The 15,487-nt window shown below is 61.0% G+C and overlaps 2 protein-coding genes across 3 annotated transcripts; one reads left to right on the forward strand and one right to left on the reverse strand.

Moving 5' to 3' along the window:
* Positions 1-548: 548 nt before the first annotated feature.
* Positions 549-7,131, reverse strand: TAFAZZIN (tafazzin, phospholipid-lysophospholipid transacylase). Of its 2 annotated transcripts, none has more exons than XM_037511753.2 (10): positions 6,750-7,131; positions 6,457-6,585; positions 5,505-5,550; positions 5,203-5,288; positions 2,450-2,530; positions 2,334-2,375; positions 2,105-2,167; positions 1,904-1,956; positions 1,422-1,499; positions 549-1,308 (listed from the first exon to the last, which is right to left on the reverse strand). In XM_037511753.2, the coding sequence occupies exons 1-10, from the start codon at positions 6,856-6,858 to the stop codon at positions 1,207-1,209; spliced, it is 789 nt and encodes a 262-aa protein (XP_037367650.1). In that variant the 5' UTR covers positions 6,859-7,131; the 3' UTR covers positions 549-1,206. The 2 variants fall into 2 exon arrangements, with proteins under 2 accessions (XP_037367650.1, XP_054551470.1); XM_054695495.1 differs by having other exon boundaries at positions 1,252-1,304.
* A 2,598-nt stretch (positions 7,132-9,729) lies between these two features.
* Positions 9,730-14,854, forward strand: DNASE1L1 (deoxyribonuclease 1 like 1). The gene is made up of 8 exons (XM_037512841.2): positions 9,730-9,819; positions 11,655-11,864; positions 12,214-12,302; positions 12,378-12,464; positions 13,485-13,585; positions 13,726-13,838; positions 13,918-14,166; positions 14,249-14,854. Exons 2-8 carry the CDS (start codon positions 11,730-11,732, stop codon positions 14,396-14,398), a joined length of 924 nt encoding a protein of 307 aa, XP_037368738.1. The 5' UTR covers positions 9,730-9,819; positions 11,655-11,729; the 3' UTR covers positions 14,399-14,854.
* Positions 14,855-15,487: the final 633 nt, after the last annotated feature.

Raw genomic sequence — 15,487 nt, forward strand, 5'->3', positions numbered from 1 at the left:
TTTGGAAGTCCCCAAAGACTTGAACCTTTTTTCTGCTTGCCAATACACTGCTCCGTGTCCTTACGTGCTTGGCAATCCTTCTGCGGGCTCCTGTTTGATTTTACCCTGTGGACAAACTGGAGGCCCACACTGAACATGTTTCTGTCGAGAATTTACTTTCCCTATGCCAGGAACATCACCACCCTGGACTTCCATGCTCAATCTAGGTGTCCCCTTCCTCACCCCCAATCTCGCCTGCACTGTTCATGGTGCCCTTTGGAGACCGCCTCCCTCCTGGGACCACGCCTGGGTCAGATGGAATCAAAACTTGCTTCCCTCCATCTTGCTAGTTCTGGGCTTTGAAGCAAGTCCGTTAAACCTCGCTCTGCCTCTTGGCAAAAGATTAACCCCTACATTTGCAGGGGTGTTATGGGGACTACGGGCTGTAACTGAAGTCTTAAGTGTGCAGGGAGAGATCGGTGCCCTGACACACCCAGGGCCCCGTGGGTGCGGCCCTCCTGCCCAGCGGGTCTCCTCCACCCCTACAGAAAGGCCAGCGGTAAAACAGAACAACACAGATGCTTTATTGTTTACAAAACAGGGAAACCCAGGTCCAGGAGATGGGAGTGATGCCAGGGAGGTAGAAAGGGTGGAGAAGTTGCTGGGCCCCAGCATGGGGACCAATGGCCAAGGCTTAGGGTCTCGGGCCCTCGCTGCAGGCTCTGTTCAGCTGGGCTTGACTTTTGGCAAAGGTCGGCTTTTCTGCCTGCAGTCCAGGGCCTGGACCCATCCGAGGCTCCCACAAACGTGGCCAGCGTGGGCCGAAGAAAGAAGTGGCTGGCAGCCACCCCTGAGGCGGTGAGCTGCTCCTGGGCAGGTGGGCAGGTGGAAGCCAGACCGAGGGGCTTTGTGGACCCCTGCCCGAAGCTTGACAGGGCTACCCGCCCTCTTTCCTCTCCCTCCCTTCTGACTCCAGCCCCCAGGAGAGAATGGCTGAGGCAGGAAGGAAGGCAGCTGGGCCTAAGTTTCTTCCTCTCTTTCTAGCCAAGTGAGAGAGGAGCCGCTGAGGCCCGTGGGAGAACTGCAGGGGAATGGGGGTGCCCACCGCGAGGAGAGGACACCTGTACAGGCAATCAACGAAATCTTAAACACGAAGTCCAAACTCCAAGCACCAGTCTGCGTGCGGCCCGCTCTGTGCGGGCGAGCGGCTGCTTGGAGCGGGCGCACCTAGCACGGGGGCTGCAGGTGGTTGTGCAGCTGCTCCGCCTGTGTCTTGAGGCGCTGGAACTCCTCCTGGATGAAGTCGGTCAGGGCTTTGCGCATCTCTACCTGAGGGAGGGACTGGGGCTGGCCTGCTGTCCTCAGGGCGCTTCACCCTGGGGTCCTGGGTGGCCCAAGGGGGCTGGGAGGCACAGAGGAGACCCAGGGGCGGGGGGACTCACCGTGGACTTGTTCTCCGCCCGGAGCCGCTCCAGCACTGGCAGGGCACTGAAGGGCTTCCCAATCAGCACGGTGATTTTCTGTGGGAAGGCAGCCGTGGAGGGGACAGGAACGGGGGTGTGCCCACCTCTCTGGCCCGAGCGTGCGGGGGAGCCAGAAACCAAGTCCTTCCCCAGACTTGCTGCAGGCTCCCTCGGGGCCACGCTCCCGCTTTAAAACGAGGTGGTTGGGCTAGCCCATCCTGGGAGCCAAGGTCTAGATGTCCTGTCCTGTCCCAACCTCCAGGCCCACCCCTGCCTGGCCAGATCGCCTTTGTTGTCCTTCTACCCGGTCTCAGGGCCAGGAAGTCCCTCTCTATGTGCCACTTGGTCCCCCTGCTGCAGCCTCAAGCTCGGCTCCTCTGCACGTGGCCTCAGGAGTGCCGAGTAAGACATAGGGCCGGTGGTGGACAGACGGACACACGAGGTTGGCAGCCCCTACGCACCTGGCCGAAGCGGGGGAAGTAGGGCGGGCTGTTAGGCAGGACGTCGTTCATTCCTGCAGCAGCAGACAGAGGGCCGGAGGCAGACGCGGGGTGAAGCCTGGCAGCCCCGCACTCCACAAACCCCCCACCCCCCCAACACCACCAGGAAAGCCCCTCCCTCCTCCCATCCCCAGCCTCAGCCTGGACCGGGACGGGGCTCACCGACATGCCACAGCGGCAGGATTACAGGGTCAAGACGGCACTCGGCGACCAGGCGCCCGATTCCTGCCCCGGGGAGAGGCAGAGCGTTGTCGCCAGCCTGAGCCAGAGCCAGCCCTCGCCGCGGCTCGCCTCGCCTGCCACTACCGCCCCCACGGCCACACTCCAGCCGGGCGCAAGAGGCCAGTCCGGCGCCGGCGGCCAGCCCCGGGTCGGGAGGCAGCGCCCTTACCCCACTTGAAGCGCAGGAACTCCGAGCTCATGTTCACCTTCCCTGTGGCGAGAGGGTGGACGTGAGGCGGCCCTGCCCACACGCTGCAGGGGCTTGGGCCCCGGCACCCAACTGACCTTCTGGGAAGATGTGCACCCAGTCCCCATGGTTGAGCTTCTCCAGGATGAAGTCCATGCCCCTCTGGTAGACGCCGTCCCCTGCCAAGCGAAAGCCTCTCCCTGTCAGGCCCCGTCCGCCCAGGGCGCCCCCTCCGCCCCTCCCTGGGGACCAAGCTGCAGCTTGGGGACACCCTCATTCTGCCCCGCGCCACTCACCCCGAGCCCTCGCCCGCCCGCAGCTCCGAGCTGTCTGCTTGGCCCAGCCCAGGCGGCCCTGGCCTCCTCCCTCCACATGAGCGCCCAGCCAGCAGCGCCCTGGCCATGTCGGGCAGAAACTCGGACCATGGCGATTCCCCCGCTCACCTCTGAGCCCCAGCGTGGTCCCTGGCAGGGCCCTCCCTCCCAGGCAGGCTCTGGGAGCCCTGGCTTTCTCCTGAGGATGAGGTGCCCCCCACCGTCGGAACAAACCTCCACCGTTCTGACTTCCAGCCTCACTCGGCCCCAGACTGCGGGCAGCAGCCCCTCGCCGGGGTCTCCGCAGGTGGGTTCCGCCACCCCTCCAGCCCGCCGGCCCCTCCTCCCAAGACTCTCCCCCAGACCCCCCCAGAGTCTCTCTAGGGAAGCCTTTAGGGAAAGGGAGGATATTCACCAGTTAGACGTGCTTCACCACCGGCAGGCAGGGAGCTGCCCCGCGGCGAGCAGCGCTAGCCTTGGAGGTGCCCTGAGACCATGACACTGGACATGGGCCTGGCGGCCAGCAACATAACACGCGGCCTCATGCCCCTGCCAGCTTCCACCCTGCGGAGCGCTGGAGACAACATGAGCACACAGTTCAGAGTGGACAGCGACCAGAGGGGGCCGGGGAGAGCGCAGGTGCATCGACTCTCCTTGTCTGGGGGACTGGGGAGCAGAGAGCCACGCCACCAAAAGGGAGACAGACACACAGACCCTGGGACTAGGGTGCCCGCGCGTCCATGCTGCACAACGGACTTTGAACCTGTTCTCTGCAAGGCCAATTCTCATTCTGATGCAAATGGGGACCTGGGCCGTGAGCCGGCAGCTTCCTGAGGGGCTGCAGTTGGGGGGCAGTCGCCCCTGCACTCATCCAGAGAGCATGTGCTGGTGGCATCCTGTGGGAGGGCCAGGTGTAGCCGAGGCAGCTGGCTGGAAGTTGGGACCCTTGTGGTCGGCGCAGGAGCCACAGACGTCGCGTGTTTTACCTGTGCAGATGCTCTGTCCACGCCGTCGTGGGGCTGCACCAAAGACACTGATGCGCCGTGCCACGGTACCAGGTCTACCCCCGGGGAGAAGGGAGCTCTTTGGGACGGAAGCAAGGTATGCCGCCCCGCCCACGGCCTTACTGAAGGGGCTTCGGGTTCAGACTCTGCTCTTTTTAATTGTGCAACAGGACTTAGTGCAGATGGAACGGAGTGAGGTAAGTGGGCGGGGCAGGAGGCGCAGCCACACCCCCACACCTGAACTGCCCTCAGCTCCTGTGCTTGGGGGGGGTGTCTGTCCCTGGAGGCATCCAAGGCGCAGAGGGGTCTAGAAGGCAGCCTTCCTGTGCCTGGGCGGCCCTCTACCCTCTGTGCTCTGAGGGGCTGTCCTGGGCCACCTCGCCTCTGCAAGACTCCCTTGTGCCTGTGTCCCCTTGTATCTTTACCCCCCACCATTCTTTTGAGTTCTGGCCTCGTGCCACCCATGCCGGTGGCCTGCCCCCCCCCCCCACCAGAGGCTACAGGCTACTCAGATGAAGCGCCCGCAAAGAGGGGTTCCCACCTCACCTTGCCGCTCCCCTCCCCAAGCCCACACTGCTTTGCACTCATGCGACCCTCCGGGTGGCTCAGCGTCCAGACGTCACCTAGTGTGTCTGTGTCCCCCCTCAGTGTTCTCATTCCCTTGCTCCCCCCACACCCAACCTATCCACACGTCCTCTCAGCTCTGCATCCAATGCCTGGCTCCAAACAGCCCCCTTCTCCGGCTCCCGCCCCAGGGGCCCAGCTGGGCCCCTCTGTTGCTAGAATTACTGCGCCAGCCCCTCCCCGGCTCTGGCCTCCCCACCCTGCTCCACACGCAGCCACACTGCAACCTGGCGGCTCCCCTGGGACCCCAGAGGCAGCACGGTACTGAGCTGCTTGGGGTCTGCAAGAAAGCACACCCCAATCCTTAGTCTGATTATTCCAGAACCTCCCCGTTCAGTCCACAACCTACATTTTCTCTTTCATTTTCTCTCCTACCTCTCTGGTGCCTGGCATGTGCCTCTGTCAAGAGCACCTTTCCCGTCACACGCTGCCTGGCAAAGTCCGCTTCTTCAAAGGAAAGAATCACCTGAATTCAAATCCTGGCTTGGCCACCCCTTGCCCTGTGATCTGAGGCCAGCAGTTTAATTGCTCCTGGCTCTCAAGTCTGCAAAATGGAGATCAAGGCGGCCGCCACCTCCCGAGGCTCCCAGGGAGTGCCGAGTGCTTGCTCCCTGCTATGCCCCTCAGCGCACAAGCCCGTCTGCTCCGCCAAACCCTGCAGCCTCCAGCACGTGCCACTACCACCACAGATGTGCGATGCCACACTAACACCAGCGAGCCTCAACTCCTCCCGGAGAGGGGGCCTGGGGTCACACCTCCCGGGCTTCAGATGCCGGGCCCTTGAGCACTTGCAGAGAACTGAGCACTGCTGCCTCTCCATGCTGCCAAACTCCAGACACCAGCCATCAGCCTCCTGGCCCAAAGGAGGCCAGAGAAGTCCCCAGCAGGCCCTCCCAAGGAGACGCTCACCTCTACACACTGGCACGCACTTGCCCAGGCTGAAGAAGTGCGAGTGCAGCTCCTTGGTGAAGCAGATGTCAGCGGCCGCGGGGGTCCTGGAGTGGGACAGACACCATCACCCCTGCCCCCGGCATGAGGCCTGATACCGCGGACAACGTGGACTGGAGGCAAAGGAGGGCCTGTGGGGCCCCACCCCCTGCCCTGCCTGGACTGCTGGACGCCGCCTCCTGGGCAGAACAGGAGGAGGGCCAATCCCGGCAGAGACGGGTGAGGCCTGCCAGGCCCACTGTGAGGGGCCCATTCTTCCTCACCAACGCATCAACTTCAGGTTCCAGATGTGGCGGAGTTTCAGGATCCCTAGAGAAGGAGACGAAAGGCTTCATGCGCCAACTCACCTGGTCCTTAAGGAGCAGCTCTCCTGTCACCCATCTCAGGGGATGTGGGACAAGGACCCCAGCACTACCATTTCTCCACAGTCTGTCTTCCCGACTCTTGGTTTGCACCCTCCAGTTCTCCCTCCCCTCCCCCCCTCCCCCGATCTCACTCATCATCCCCTCCATCTGGTCTGCCTTCCTCCCCAATATATCCCAATGCTGCCTGTTCTTGGACACTTGTCCCTTGTACAGGCCAGTCCAGGCTGCTGGATGACCTCCTGGACTCCATCCATAGCAGCCGTGGGCCCTTCTACACCCAGCAGCCAGGGCGGATGTTGAAAGACTGTAATGTCACCAGGTGGCTCCCCATGTGTGGTGGCAACCCTGGGCACCCTCCACCCAGTCAAGCAAGTCCCTGTGAGGCCAGCAGTGTGGGAACCTGGGGAGGGAGGGGCTTCCAATGAGGCTGGCTGAAGGATACAAACGCAGGCTGGGCCAACCTGGAAGCAGGACACAGGCCTTCGAGCCCATAGCCCAGAGCTCCCTTGACAGGACACCTGAGGCCCTTGGAATTGTTCCCAAGACTCTGGGAGCTTTGACAGTTTAGAGAGCGGAGGGTCCGACAGAGCTGATGCACCAGAGAAAGAGGCCAGGAAGCTGCCAGGGCTAGCCCCGCAGCCATTTCTTCACTTCCTCATTCCCTTATCCCATTCCCTGAGAGGATTCTGATGGGGCCACAAGCGAAACCTTCACCCCAGGAAAGGACACCCCAGAAATAAGCATGCCAGGACTATGCGAAGAGGCCAGTGAGGAAGGAGCTTGGTCTGCTTTTCTGTGGCCTGCTCCCGGGTTCTCCCGCCTCCCTGTGCCCAGCCTGCCATCTGGGTACCCCAGAGATGAGGGTCGTCCATGCAGGACTGGTGATTGGAGACCGTGATGAGGGGGGTGGTGGGGCCTCGGTTCTCAATGAGCTCGTATAGCACCTCCTTGTTGTGGACCGTGAGCTGGTTCATGTACTCTGGGGGGAAGAGAAAAATGGGGGGGCCTTGGCCTCCTTCTCCCAAGGTCCCAAAGTTACCGCCAGCCCGCTAGGCCCAGCCAACGCCTCAAACCCCAACTCTGGTGGGTGTACATTCTCGTCTCCCACCCTACCCACCCCGCCTCCACTCCAGGCCCACTCACTGGTCCAGAAGCAGCTGTAGGTGCCCACCAGACCCATGACGACGCTGCTGGCCAGGGTCCAGGTGAGCGGCGGCACCGCCGGGAACGGCCACTTCACATGAAGGGGCATCTCCCAGGGCCACCCCCGCCTCCGGGCGGCCTGTGGGGCCGCGCTCGGTCTGTGCCCTCAAGCGCTCGACCGCCGGACAGGGGGCGGGGGAAGCCACAGCTCGGGGCGGCAGTGGACAACCAAGGTCACCTCCCGGGTCAGGTCAGAGCCGGGCCGGGCCGGCCCCGCTCTCTCGCCACAGACGAGACGCCACCGGGGTCACGAGCCGGGGACGGCAAAGAGGGGCAAGAGGGGTCGGCGGAGGCAGCCTCGCGCCCCGCGCACACGCCGGAAAGCGAGCCGGCGCCGGCGACTGTCGCAAACTGCATTCCGGCCGCCGGGCGACGACGGGGCGGGGCCTACAGGCTCGGGGCCCCGCCCCTCCCCTCCCCGGTCCGCGCCTGCGCAGTCCCGAGTTCCCGGCGCCGGGCCTGGGAGCGTCTCCGTGCGTCCGGGGCTAAGCCGCGCCCTTTCCTGCCACCGGTCAAGGTCGGGGCTGACAGAGCGCTCTTGCGGGGGCATCCCCCCCCTTTTTTTATGGAATAAAATTCATCTAACATAGCGTTAACTGTTTGATTGTATTTTATAGCATTTTATGTTATACATGACACTTCGTGTTTGTAGCATACGTTGTAGGTATGTAATGGTAGGTCATTTAACATAATTACATGCAGTTTTACTTAGGCTATTCCATAATTATACCATACGTATGCGTGATGTAACGTCTACTGTGATAGAGCACCAGGGGACGTACAGGACACCTCCTTTATGTCATTTAGTACGTTCACAATGTTGTCAGCCATCAGCTCTAACTCCAAAACATGCTCATCGCCCCACAGAAAAGCCCTGTACCCTCTGCGCAGTCTATTTTTTTTTAAAGATTTATTTATTTATGCATATAAGAGCTGGGGTACAGGCCAGAGATGCGGGGGGGGGGGTGAGAGGACTCACCAGAGACAGAGCGGGGGACAGAACAGGCAGACTGACTGAAATCCACTGCTGAGGGGAGCAGCCTGGAGACAGGAGAGGTCTGCTGCGCTATGTGGGTCAGCTCCCTGGCAAGGGATCGAACTCGTGCTGCAGAGGCTGTGGATTGCTTCATAGTGCGGTGCTTAACCCCTTACGCCACCAGGGAGGCCCTGCGCAGTCTATTTTTAAAGGACAAGTTCATTGCTCCTCACCACCTGCCACCTTATCTCGCCGGTGCTGCCCACCGGCCGTCGCTCCGCTGACTGCAGGACAACCACCCGCTGACCACCGAGGACCAGCCGCCAGCCCACAGCCCCGACCTGGTCCCCCAGTCTCTAGCCCCTTCTTGGCACCAGTAGTAGAGCTCCCCTTGACTTCCACCGCCCTGACCAGTTCCAGTTGCGACTGTCCTCCCCTTGGGGTACCCAGGCGCAGGGGAGGGAGCAGTCATACTGGCACCAAGGCTGAGGACCTGGACAGAAGGCTAGCTGCCAGATTCCCCACTTTGGGTGCGAGCTCCTGCGGCTCCCTACACAACGCCAGGTGGGGCCCAGCACCGGATCCCGGAGCCTGGGAGCCGCAGCATGGCGATGGGGGTGTGGGGGAAGGGGTGGGGGGTGCAGGCGGCGCCAGGTCCCTGTCGCCGCGCGCCCTTGGCACAGGCAACCACTCATTAAAGGGCTGCCGCAGCTCGGCCACTCTGTGACTCACAGCTCTGTCGTGGCCCCCAGCCCCGTCGCCGCCAGTGTGGAGCCCCCTGCGGGCGGAGAAAGGCGGGGTCCTGCCTGGGTGGGCGGGCCGGTCCGGTCGGCAGTTCCCAGGCCCAGTTTATCAAGCCAACTAACAACTGGGTGATGCGGGGTGACCAGTGAACACCTGATCCTCAGAGTGAGCGCGGGGCAGGGGCTGGACAATGCACACAAAGCCGACTGTCCATTAGCACCTAGTGCATCACCAGGTCGACCGTTTTCAAAATCCTCAGGTGCAGTCCACTGGTAGCCAAGCCGGGTCCCGGCAGAGAGGGTGCTGGTGCAGGCAGAGGCCTTTTGCGGCTGCAGCCTGGTCAGGGGAGTGCAGTGCAGGCTGCGGCCAGCCCCAGGGAAGTCTGGGAGCTTCCAAGCAATTCCTGCATGATGACAGCATCGCCAAGCCAAGGGTCTCTGTCAAGATGTGCTGTGGTTCATGGCGTCCAGATGCCATTTGTACACTTTTTTTTTTTTTTTTTAATTTTTTTTTTTTTTATAGAGGCATGTTTTATTTATTTATTTGTTTGTTTGTTTGTTTTTGTTTTGTTTATACAAGCACTGGGTACAGTCAGAAGCGTGGGAGGGTGAGAGAATTCACCAGAGCCAGAGCGGGGAGCAGAGCAGGCAGAAGGACCGAAGGACACTGCTGAGGGGAGCAGCGGGCGGCAGGAGAGGTCTGCGCGCCATGTGGGACCCTCCTCCAGTGGCCGGGGAGCAGCCGGGGATCGAACCGGAGCCGCAGAGGCTGTGGGCAGCTTCGCAACCCATCGCTCAACCGCTGCGCCACCGGGGAGGCCCCATTTGTACACTTTTTAAAGTCTCTGTCCAGGATCCGTGTGTCTGGTTGTTCAGACAAGGTTGGGGTAGTCCCCCGGCTTGTTCCCTGACCACTGGTGGTATCCTTAAGTCCACTGGGGCATTGTCTAATTTTCTTGCCCAAAGTGACTTGTGCTTTGACTTTAGTGACCCCATTTTATATCTGACATAGTTCATTTAAACTTTTTCATGACTTATTAAATAGCGTGAATACTGAAATGTTTGCACAATAAAAATCTCTGCAGCAGGGCCTGCCCTCCCTGAGAAGGGGAGGGACTGAGCTGGGCCCGCCTAAGGTTGGGGTGGGGCCTGGCCGGGTGTGTCCAGAAGCCTGGAGCCTACCTCTTCCTCTTTTCTCAGTCTACTCGCTGCCTGGGCCAGTGCTGCCAGCCCGTGGGGTGTCTGCTTCGCTCCCAGCTGAGCCCAGCGTGGACACAGCCCCTCTGCACAGGTACGGGAGTCTCCTGGGCACACTAGGGGGTTGGGCAGTTAGCCCCAGCCTGGGGAGGAGGTCGAGAGGGAAACCCAGGCCTGGAACCAAGCCTGGTGTTGGCTGCCCAGGCTGGGCTTTGGGTTGAGGCAAGGAACCGTCGCCCCCTGCCACTTGTTACCCTTGGCCCCTTCTGGGGACTGCTGGCCCAGAGCCTCCAAGCCTGTCCAGCGCAATCCAGAAGCACACAGACATCCCCAAATAGGCACCAGGACAGGGGCCAAACTAGCTTGAGTGACAGAACAGGTGGACAGGGAGAAACAGGCATTGAGCCCAGCCCGCAGGGTGAAGGGAATACACAGAGGGGTGAGAAAGAGAGGCGGCTGAGCCTGAGCAAGGCAGAAAGTGAGCCCCAGGGGCAGGTGACACAGTGACAGAGTAGAGAACAGACAGAAGTTGAGGGTCTTACGTTACTAACAAGAGCCACACCAACAGGGAGTGGAGTCAGGAGCTGAGGCCTGAAGGCAAGGCAAGAGGAGCCTAAGACAAAGATAAGCCAAGAGAGAAATTCAGGAGGGGGGCTCCCGTTCATGAGGTGAACAAGGAGGGCAGGTGGCAGCAGGGGCGTGGGAAAGAGGCTCCATCACACTGCAATGGGGTGACTTGTCTGAGATCACTCAAAGGCATGCACCTCAAGCCAAGCAATTGTGCTACTGGGAGTTTGTCTTAAAGATAACATCTCAGAAGTGGGTCAAGAGGCCTGTGAAGATGTTCCTCCTAGGTGCTAATAGTGCTGAAGAGTTGGAATCACTTTAAAGCAGCCACTCTAGGGCCTCCCCAGTAGTGCAGCAGGTTGAGTGCAGTGCTGTGAAGCTGTCCGCAGCCTCTGCAGTGTGGGTTGATTCCCGGCCGGCCAGGGAGATACCCACATGGTGCGGCAGACCTCTCCTGTCTTGCCCACTGCTCCCCTCAGCAGTGTTTTCCGTCGTTCTGCCTGTTCTGTTCCCTGCTCTGTCTCTGGTGAATCCTCTCGCCCTCCCATGCCTCTGGCCTGTACCCCAGTTCTTGTATAAATAAAGAAATAAATCTTAAAAAAAAAAGGCAGCCAATCTAAAGACGGTGCTGGGGTCTGCCCAGAGGAACTGAAAGCAGGAGCCTGAGGACATTTGCACACCTGTGCTCAGAGCATGCTTCACAGTAGCCAAGAGGTGGCAGCTGCCTGGGTGTCCAGTAACTGACCAGGGCCAGACACTCTGCAGTGCGCCCACACAATGGAATGTTATTCAGCCTTGAAAAAGAAGGGTGTGCGAGAGGGTCCTCCCTGGTGGGCAGGGGTTAGTCTCAGCACTGTGAAGCTGTCGCCAGCCACTGCAGCCTGAGTGCGATCCCTGGCCAGGGAGCTACCCACAGGGCGCAGCAGACCTCCCCTGTCTCCCCGCTGCTCCCCTCAGCAGTGGATTTCAGTGGATCCGCCTGTTCTGCTCCCCGCTCTGTCTCTGGTGAATCCTCTCACCCCCCGCACCTCTGGCCTGCAGCCCAGTTCTTGTGTGCATAAATAAATAAAAATAAATCTGGAAAAGACAAAGAAGGGCATGCGAGTCCGAGGCGACACGGAAGGACCTTGGGGGCACGATGCTCCGTGAAATCAGCCAGTCTCAAAGGCAGGTGCTCACCTCACTGGCACCCGCTCCCAGAGCAGCCAGATTCACAGAGACAGAGCAGAATGGGGGTGCTGGAAGGGGGTGCCGGGACAGTGGAGTTGGTGACTCATGGGGACAGAGGCCACTTGGGGGAAGAGGTGGGGGTGCGTGTACCACCATGTGCATGGACTTCATGCCATGTCCTTCTGGAACCAGAACTGAGTCCAGCTGGGACGGCACCCTGGGGCGACCTGGATTCCTGCGGAGGTTCCCAGCACCCTAGACACAGACATGCACCCCCCAGCTGTGCTCCTGCTCCTGCTCCTGGACGCGGGGGCTAAGGCTTTTCGCATCTGTGCCTTCAACACCCAGCGCCTGACACTGGCCAAGGTGGCCAGGGAGCATGTGATGGACACCTTGGTTCGGGTAGGTTCATCGCAGCAGCCAAGCCCAGCACCTCAGGACCACGACCCAAATTCCCCAGCCCTGCCTGACCAGGGGCCTGTCCCAGGAGAGAGAGGGCATGAAGAGATGTGGGTGCAGAGATGTGTAACTTTCCTTCTCCGTCACTGGGGTCAGTCTCCTCCTCTGTGAAGTGGGTGCAGTATAGGTGCGGGTAACACCCAATCTCCTCCCGGGTCCTTCCCAGTCCCCCTGCTCTCTGTGGGCCACAACCTGTGCACCAGGGCACTCTTGGCTATGCCATACCAGTTTTCCAGGGAATGGCCCCTCCCGGGACACCTCACATTGAGCAGCCTATGCTGGTGTCCTGCAGATCGTGGCTCGCTGCGACATCATGGTGCTGCAGGAGGTGGTGGACTCTTCCGACAGCGCCATCCGTCTCCTGGTTCGAGAGCTCAATCGGTGAGGAGGTCTGTGGGCCTGGTAGGGGCCTGTGCAGATCTTGGGGCCTGACCCTGGGTTCTCCTTTTCCGGCAGATCCGATGATTCTGGGCCCTTCAACTACCTGAGCAGCCCACAGCTGGGGCGAAGCACGTACATGGAGAAATATGTGTATGTCTACAGGTGAGCGCAGATGGCGGCCAGGGCAGACCTGGCATGTGACCTGGGGCGAGGCGACCCCCAACGGTCCCCCCCAGGGAGACCCTCCTCATGGCCCCGTCTCCTCCATGCTTTTATTTTGGGAGCTTTCCTGCACCTCAGGACACGCTGTGTGCCTACCGCAGGAGGCCTTTTCCATACCGATGCAGCCCCCTTCCGCTTCCCGAGGCAGCCCCCCTGGGCAGGGTGGGCTAGCCCGCTATGGCAGTGGCTGGCAGCGGCTGCGGTTTCTGAGAAAAGGCCCAATGGGGGTGCACTGTGGGTCTTGGGTGGGCCCGATTTCCAGGAACAGCCCTCAGGCCCTGGGAGGGCAACCTGGAGGGAGTCCTTTGGGGCCTGGGTCGAGAGGGCAAGGGGCGGTCAAGAAGAGAGGCCTGCTTCTTTATGTGGATGAAATTGTACCGTATCTAGAACTCCTGCCCAATGAGCAGGGACAGAAATGCGTCCACTCGAGAATGCTCTAGCTGAGCTCCGGCATCCCGCCCAAGGGAGTGCCTGGGTCTGCCAACCGAAGGGCTTCACCCACGCTGGCCTATTGTACAGCTGTGGGAAGGAGAGACGCTCGGCCCGCCCCCCCCCCCCGCAGCCATGGGTAGCCCCAAAATGCCTGTGCTAGGGCACAGATGCACACAGAAGCTACTACAGTGAAAGGCCAGAAGAGGCAGCTGCACAGAGGCAGAGCGGCTCGGCGCAGCCAGGGGCTGCGGAGGGGAGCGGGAGGCTTCCGTGGTGGGCGCGAGTCTTCTCTGGGGCTGAAAAGAATGAACTCAGGTGGTTGTGGGGATGGCAGCCCAGCTCAGGAGTGTGCTGAGACAGCTCAGCTGTGCAACTTAAACCAGTGCCTGTTCGACTGGAAAACAGTTCCAGAGGAAAAGCTAGACAGGTGGAGCCAGGCCTGCTGCCCTCGGGCTGCTGCTCAGGGTCGGCACTTGCAAACCAAAATCAGGGACATGGGGCCCTGTTCCCGGTCCCCTGGTCACGCAGGTCACACAAGACGAGGGTCCTGGAGCACTACGTGTACAATGACAAGGATGACCTCTTTGCCCGCGAGCCCTTTGTGGCCCAGTTCACTCTGCCCAGCAACGGTAGGAGGGAGGGCTGGCGACGCTGCGGGAGGGATGGGAAGGGGTCTCTGGCTGGCTCTCCCAGGCTGGGCCCCCAGAGGAGACCGGGGCGGGTGAGAGCTAGAGTGGGTGGGAGCCCTCTGTGCCCGGGGGTCTTGCAGTCCTCCCCAGCCTGGCACTGGTCCCGCTGCACACCACCCCAAAGGCTGTGGAGACAGAGCTGAATGCCCTGCACGACGTCTTTCTGGACGTCTCCCGGCGCTGGCAGAGCCAGGTAGGGCTGGGCAGACGGCACATGGAGGAAGAGGAGGGGCCGGACTGGCAACTGGGCCTGATGGCTGCCCCCTCTCCAGGACGTCATCCTGCTCGGGGACTTCAATGCTGACTGTGCTTCGCTGCCCAAAAAGCGCCTGGGCGAGCTGGTGCTGCGGACTCAGGCTGGCTTCCACTGGGCCATCGGAGACGAGGAGGACACCACAGTGCGGGCCAGCACCCGCTGTGCCTACGACCGCATCGTGCTGCACAGCGAGCGCGCCCAGGGCCTGCTGCGGGCCGCTGGTGCCTTCTGCTTCCCCAAGAGCTTCCAGCTCAGTGAAGTGGAGGTAAAGGGCTGAGGCAGAAACAGGGTCCCAGGGAAGGCCCTCGGCCTTGACGCTCATGCTCCATCTCACCACCTGCCTCCAGGCCCTCAACATCAGCGACCACTACCCTGTGGAGGTGGAGCTGGAGCTGAGCAGGGCGGCGCACACGCTTCAGCCCCTCAGCCTGGCCACACTGTTGCTGCCGTCACTGCTGCTGCTGCTCCTGCCTGCCCCGCTGGGCCCGGTAGCCTGATCGCGATGACTACACTACTGCCTTCCGGACTCAAACCTAGCCTTCCCTGGCCATCCTGCCCTGCAGCCCAAGAGACTCCCAAGGGGCTGCGGTTGCAGCGCCTCCCCTCCGCCCCGCCGCCTTTTCTTCGCTTAGGCTTGGGCTGTTCTTTGGTGGGGCCGGACCAGGAATTAGAATGTGGAAGAGGAAGGTAGGGGTGCTGAGGCTGGGCCCTCTTCCCGCAGGTCATGGCAGGCCCCTGGGTTGAGGGACGCGGGGGGCGGGGGAGAGGTGGCAGGTGATCTTGGCTGAAATGCAGGGCTCAGAAAAAGGAATCACAGCGGATTGTTTTTATTCTAACAATAAAGCTACTTGCATACACACAACCAAAACTTGGACTGGAAGGATGTTGTGTGTGCAGAATGCCCAGAGGCCGGCCTGATGGCACACAGGAGTCAGAGGCCTCCACTGAAGACACACATCATACTAGGGCAAGCACTGAAGCTCGCTGTATCCAGGTGAATGTAAACAGCTGCCGAGAGCCCTGGTGCCTGCCTCAAAGTCCAAGTTCACAACCACTACTCCGTGGCCCATCACCTAGTGGCCTCAGCTCTACCTGGCTGGCATGCGCCAGGAGGCTGGCCAGCAAGGGCACAGGTGCTCTGCAGCCTGTGAGTCGGCTGTTATGGGCAGGGCCCTGGCTGCAGAGCCACTGCCGCCCAACTCCACTTTCCACAGAATTCAGTGATAGCTGGTGGGGGACCAGGGCCCTAAAGGTGCATTCATGCCCTAGAGCCATCTGTCCAAGACAAAAACAAAGCTACTTTTAAGCTTCAAAAATGGCTATAGTTGGGGCCTCCCCTGGTGGTGCAGCAGTTGAGCGCTGGGCTGTGAAGCTGCCCGCAGCCTCTGTAGCACCGGTTCCATCCCTGGCTGCTGGTGAGGGTCCCACATGGCACGCAGATCTCTCCTGCCATGCCCGCTGCTCCCCTCAGCAGTGTACTTCATCAGTCTGCCTGTTCTGCTCCCCGCTCTGGCTCTGGTGAACTCTCACCCTCCCGCGCTTCTGACTGTACCCAGTGCTTGTATAAATAAATACTAAATATTTAA

This window comes from Talpa occidentalis, unplaced genomic scaffold, assembly GCF_014898055.3.
Source record: "Talpa occidentalis isolate TD23 unplaced genomic scaffold, MPIMG_talOcc4v2.1 talOcc4.15, whole genome shotgun sequence".
Lineage (NCBI taxonomy): Eukaryota > Metazoa > Chordata > Mammalia > Eulipotyphla > Talpidae > Talpa > Talpa occidentalis.